The sequence below is a fragment of the Phaseolus vulgaris genome, chromosome 2 (genome assembly GCF_051622355.1).
Source record: "Phaseolus vulgaris cultivar YP4 chromosome 2, ASM5162235v1, whole genome shotgun sequence".
Lineage (NCBI taxonomy): Eukaryota > Viridiplantae > Streptophyta > Magnoliopsida > Fabales > Fabaceae > Phaseolus > Phaseolus vulgaris.
This window is the reverse complement of record NC_143499.1, coordinates 13,312,974-13,319,296: the sequence shown is the minus strand read 5'-3', so window position 1 is coordinate 13,319,296 and position 6,323 is coordinate 13,312,974. Positions and strand designations below refer to the sequence as shown.

Genomic DNA, 6,323 nt, shown 5'->3' with positions numbered 1-6,323 from the left:
TTGTAATCAAAGGGAGGTTACTTACCACAATTAATTGTTATCAAAGGGAGGTTACTTACCATTAATTGATTTTATTATTGTTGTCTCCTAGAACCACTATATATAGTGGCTTCCTTCAAGCAATGTAACACAACAAACAACAACATACACTTGCTTCCTCTCTCTTTTCATATACTCTTTATTTCTTATCTTGGGTGTAAGTGTTTAACCCATATAGAGAATTTGTTTTGGGACTATTTATCTATTAGCCTGAGAGGAATTCATTGTACTCCCAGTACCATTATAGTGGAAGTTTTGGCTCTCTCACCGGTGGTTTTTTACCTCTATTGAAAGGGGTTTTCCACCTAAAAATTTATGGTATCATTCTCATTTTCCTTATTACTTTAATTTCTCATAATCTTTGGTTGATATTATCACGCTTCCACACACGATATCCCTACAAATTAGCATCAGATCTTTTCGATAATTCAACCAGGATTTGTTGTTCAATAATGTCGAAATTTGATGGTAAAATCAGCTTTGCTATCTGGCAAGTCCAGATGCTAGCTATTCTCACCCAGAATGATTTAAAGAAAGTTTTGGTAGGTAAAATGACGAGGCCAACCACTATGACGGAGGAGCAATGGGATGAGATGGATGAAAAGGCATTGTCTGCAATCCAGTTATGCTTGTCCCGTGACGTGTTGCATGAAGTCATCAACGAGAAAACTACAGCAGGCATAAAGAGTAAATTGGAGTCTCTATACATGACCAAAAGTCTTGCAAACAAACTCCGGTTAAAGAAGCGACTCTTTACATTCTGAATGTCTGAAGGTACTCCCATCCAATCTCACCTTGATGAATTTAATTCCATCATAATTGATTTGGAAAATTTGGATGTTAAAATTAATGATGAGGATAAAGTCGTTCGACTTACTGTTTCTCTACCACCCTCGCATCGACAATTCAAATAAATTATGTTATACGGTAATTATCTTACCTTAAGCTTTGATGATGTCAAGACTAATTTACTAGCCAAAGAAAAATTTGATACTCAAATTCATTCTGAAAGTTCTGGTGAAGCATTAGTAGTTAGAGGGAGAAACCAAGAGAAAGGTAGGAATAGTAAATATAAATCTAGGTCAAAATCTAGAGGCAAAAACTCTAAATATTGTCGTTATTGCAAGAAAAAAGGACGCGAGATCTCTGAATGTTATAAATTGAAAAATAAGCAAGATAGAGAAGATAAGGGAAATGGTAAACAACCAGAAAAATCTGTCGAAGCTAGTATTGTTGAAACTGAATCTGATGGGGATTGTTTTGTAGCTTCCACATTGAACAAAGGTCTAAAAATGAATGGATTCTTGATTCTGGTTGTACTTTTCACATGTCTCATAATAGAGACTGGTTTACCACATATGAACCAGTTTATAATGGTCTTGTTTTGATGGGAAATGATGCTCAATGCAAAGTTGTTGGTGAAGGAACAATCAAAATCAAGACACATGATGGAACTGATAGAACTTTAACAGGTGTCAGATATGTCCCTGAGTTGAAACGAAATCTCATTTCCTTAGGCACCCTTGAATCTCATGGGTGTAGATACTCAATTGAAGGTGGAGTTTTAAAAGTGTCTAAAGGAGCTCTTGTGTTACTAAAGGCAATTCGATGTGATAGTTTGTGTGTGCTGCAGGGTTCAACAGTTATAGGTTCTGCAGTTGTTGTCTCATCCAACAAAGATAACACAAAGTTGTGGCATATGAGATTAGGCCACATGAGTGAGAAGGGAATTCTAATCCTCAAGAAGAAGGGTCACGTTGGTAACCATTGTACTGGAAAGGTTGATTTCTGCGAACATTGCATTTTTGGTAAGCAGAAAAAGGTTAGTTTTTCTAAAGCCATACACAGAACCAAAGGTACTTTGGATTATATTCATTCGGATCTTTGGGGTCTGTCAAAAGTTCCCTCCAAAGGTAAATGTTGTTATATGATGACAATTATTGATGATTTCTCACGAAAACTATGGGTGTATTTTCTAAAACATAAGAATGAAGCATTTTCCACTTTTAAAGAGTGGAAATTATTGATTGAGAATCAGTCTGGCAAGAAGATAAAGAGGCTAAGGACAGACAATGGCCTTGAGTTCTATTCAAATGAATTCAATGATTTCTGCAAGAAGGAAGGCATTTCCAGACACCTCACCATCCCAAGGACTCCACAACAAAACAGGGTTGCAGAAAGAATGAATAGAACTATCCTGGAGAGAGTTCGTTGCATGCTCACCCATTCTGGTTTGAGAAAATCTTTTTGGGCTGAAGCGGCTTCAACGACATGTTATCTGATAATCGTTCTCCTAACAGATCAATTGATTGCAACATTCCAGAAAAAGTTTGGTTAGGTAACCCTGTTGATTATTCTAATCTTAAAATATTTGGTTGCCCTGCTTATTCTCATGTAAACAAGGAAAAATTAGAACCTCGTGCTAAGTAGTGCATTTTCTTGGGTTATGGCTTAGGTGTTAAAGGCTATCGTTTATATGACCTAGAATCTCACAAAGTAATTCACAGTCGAAATGTGACCTATAATGAAAATGTTATGCTCTCTTCTGTAAAAGGTACTGTCATTTCCTCAATTGATACAGGTGACCAGGAAGATGCTCGAGAGAAGGTGGAGTTTGAGAAAACACCCGCTCATGAGGAAAACGTTCCCAATTCCTCCAGTACTCAAGATGATCAAGTCACTGTTATTGATGGTACAAATGAACATTTGAGTCCACATGAGCAATGTCCACCTCAATGACGAGGGTTACCACAACCGTGGTCTATGGCTCAAGAACTTCCACAACAGAGACCAAGAAAACCGACTCAAAGATTAATTGTAGAATCTGCCAACATTGCTTATGCTTTAACTATTGCACAAGAGATGTGTGAAGAAGGTGAACCTAAGAATTACTCTGAAGCTATCTCTAGTGACGACTCAACAAAGTGGATTGTTGCTATGCAAGAAGAAGTTGAGAGTCTTCTCAAAAATGAAACATGGGAATTGGTGAAGTTACCAGAAGGAAAACGAGTCATTAGTTGCAAGTGGATCTTTAAGAGAAAAGAAGGGATCCTTGGTGTTGAGAGTACAAGGAATAAAGCAAGATTTGTTGTAAGAGGTTTTGATCAAGAGAAAGGTATTGACTTTAATGAAGTATTTTCTCTTGTTGTTCGTCATACTTCAATATGCATATTACTTGCTTTAGTTGCCTTGTATGATTTGGAGTTGGAACAGTTAAATGTCAAAACTGCTTTTCTTCATGATAATCTTAAGGAAGAGATTTACATCCAGCAGCCTGAGGGGTTCATTGTTCCTAGAAAAGAGGACCATGTATGTCATTTGAAGAAATCTCTCTACGGCTTGAAGCAATCACCAAGACAATGGTATAAGAGGTTTGGTTCTTTCATGGTTGGACATGGCTACTCCAGAAGTAGCTATGATAATTGTGTCTATTTTCAAAAGACATCTGATGGGTCATTTATATTCTTGTTGTTATATGTTGATGACATGTTGATTGCCACAAGAGATAAATTTTTAGTTAACAAGTTAAAGGCCCAGCTTAGTAATGAATTTGATATGAAGGACTTAGGTCCTGCCAAGAAAATTTTAGGAATGAAGATCAACAGAGATCGTCAAGCTAGAAAAATCTTTCTATCACAAAAGAAGTATGTTTTTAAGATGCTTGACAAATTTGGAATGCGAAATTGCAAAGATGTTAATACTCCAATTGCCGCCCACTTCAAGTTGTCATCAGATCAGTGTCCAGAATTAGACGAGGGCAAAAGGCGCATGTCACATGTCCCGTATTCAAATGCAATTAGAAGTCTCATGTATGCTATGGTATGTACTAGGCCTGATTTAGCTTATGCTATTAGCATTGTTAGCAGGTTCATGCATAATCCAGGAAAGGCACACTAGAAAGCCGTTAAATGGATACTTCGTTATCTGAAAGGTTCTCCAGATCTTGGTTTGGTATTTGATCAACATAGAGTTGATCCTAGAGGAGCAATTGGTTATGTTGATGCTGACTATGGTGGTGATTTAGATCGGAGAAGGTCACTTTCAGCCTACATTTTTACCCTATGTGGGTCTACTATCAGCTGGTATTCTTCACTTCAAGCCATTGCGGCTTTGTCCACCATTGAAGCAGAATATATCGTTGCTACAGAAGGTATGAAAGAGGCTATATGGCTTTGAGGTTTGGTAAGTGAACTTAGTCTTCAACAAGATGTTCTTGTTATATTTTGTGATAGTCAGAGTGTTGTCCACTTAACCAGGAACAACAAGTATCACTCAAGGACCAAGCACATTGAAATTAAGCACCATTTCATCTGAGACATTGTTGATACGGGAGATATAATTGTTGAAAAAATTCATACGGTCGAAAATCATGCAGACATGTTGACCAAGCCACTTCCACCGGCTAAGTTCGATCATTGCCTGAACTTAGCTGGTATTATCCATACTTAATCAAGGCTTCATGGTGAGAGAGTGTTCCAGTCAAAGGCAAGTCACAGTGGAGATTTGTGGGTTATGACTCACCTTTCCATTTTCTTGGCATAATTGGGAGGTTACTTACCACAATTAATTGTAATCAAAGGGAGGTTACTTACCACACTTAATTGTTATCAAAGGGAGGTTACTTGTCATTAATTGATTTTATTATTTTTGTCTCCTAGAACCACTATATATATAGTGGCTTCCTTCAAACAATGTAACACAACAAACAACATACACTTCCTTCATCTCTCTTTTCATATACTCTCTATTTCTTATCTTGGGTGTAAGTGTTTAACCCATATAGAGATAATTGAAAATTTGTTTTGGGACTATTTATCTATTAGCCTGAGAGAAATTCATTGTACTCCCAGTACCATTATAGTGGAAGTTTTGGCTCTCTCGCCGGTGGTTTTTTTACCTCTATTTAAAGGGGTTTTCCACCTAAAAATTTTTGGTATCATTCTCATTTTCCTTGTTACTTTAATTTCTCATAATCTTTAGTTGAAATTATCACGCTTCCACACACGATATCCCTACAAGAAAGAGACTTGAAGGAAGGAGTAAGGAGGCTACCGGCATATCAACAATTGTACAATCATATCTAAGTTCCTCTTTATCCATATAGGTAGAAAATGTATACTTTTAAAATAATAAATATAAAAAATAAAGGAGGAATAACAAGACTAAGGCAATTATGCAGAGGATTTTAGGTTTGGGGAACACTGTTAACAAAAGTTATTAAAGATATATATATATATATATATATATATATATATATATATATATATATATATCAGAGTATATGTAGATACTATGTTGCAGAAAATAGCTTAGATGATCAACCATGTCAATTTACAGAAAAATCTACTCATCTCGTCCACAAACATGCAAGTAACAACTATTAGTAGGTTTAAAAAACTCGCAGCTACTCACAAGTATTTATTATTATTAAAAAAATAAAACGATTGTTTTTTCATTTTTCATAAAAAATAAGTTAAAAATCATAAAGTCAAATTCAAATTAGTTACTTAATTCCAATTACATCAATTTATAAATAAATTATTGTCTTTAAACAAAAAAAAAATACACGAGTATCAACTAAAACAAATTAATTAATTAATATTTTTCTCTTCCAATTAATCTCACTTTAATAATCTTTACTTTTAAAAATTGTGACAAAAAGTAAAATAAATTCATTAAAAATATTTTATTAATTAATTTTAAACTATCATTTGAGGAGAATACAAAATAGTTTTACATACAGATGTGACAATTGAACTATAATAAAAGTATAAGCATTTTAATGGATAGAGGACACCAGGTGTTTTTTTTTTCTCACCGGTGAAGAATGAAAGCGATATCCAAGAGAAGATACCTCGTAAAACAAAAAGATTAGTCGTGCAAATGTGTAAGATTCCAAAGTAGTCATAAAGGAATCAAATATGAAGTCTTTTAGAATTCTTCAAACAAGTGAAGTTAGGGCAAAATTCTTAGATTTGAGATTTTTTTTTAATATTTTTTATAAGCAAATAATAAAATTTGAGAATTAATATGAAGAGAAAGATAAAAGTGAATAATGACTCAGAAGCAGTTTTTTTTATCAGAAAAATAATGATATAATGAGTCATTTGAAATGGTTTCAATCCTTTACAAGAAGAAGAAAAGAGAAACTCTAAAGGAGAAAGTAGTGACAAATATGGATTATTGGCTTTGAATTGGAAGGTAGCATGAGAAAAGGTATGAAGGAATGTTGATGAGATGTGTGGCCAAAGAAAGAGTGAAGAAAGGCAAACAAATGAAGACAA

General features: G+C 34.7%; 1 protein-coding gene across 1 annotated transcript; it reads left to right on the top strand.

The window, feature by feature from the left end:
- The first annotated feature begins 491 nt into the window (after window positions 1-491).
- LOC150029009 (uncharacterized) lies at window positions 492-4,215 on the top strand. The gene is made up of 5 exons (XM_090297879.1): window positions 492-726; window positions 1,464-1,952; window positions 2,495-2,731; window positions 3,224-3,905; window positions 4,008-4,215. Exons 1-5 carry the CDS (start codon window positions 492-494, stop codon window positions 4,213-4,215), a joined length of 1,851 nt encoding a protein of 616 aa, XP_090154005.1.
- Window positions 4,216-6,323: the final 2,108 nt, after the last annotated feature.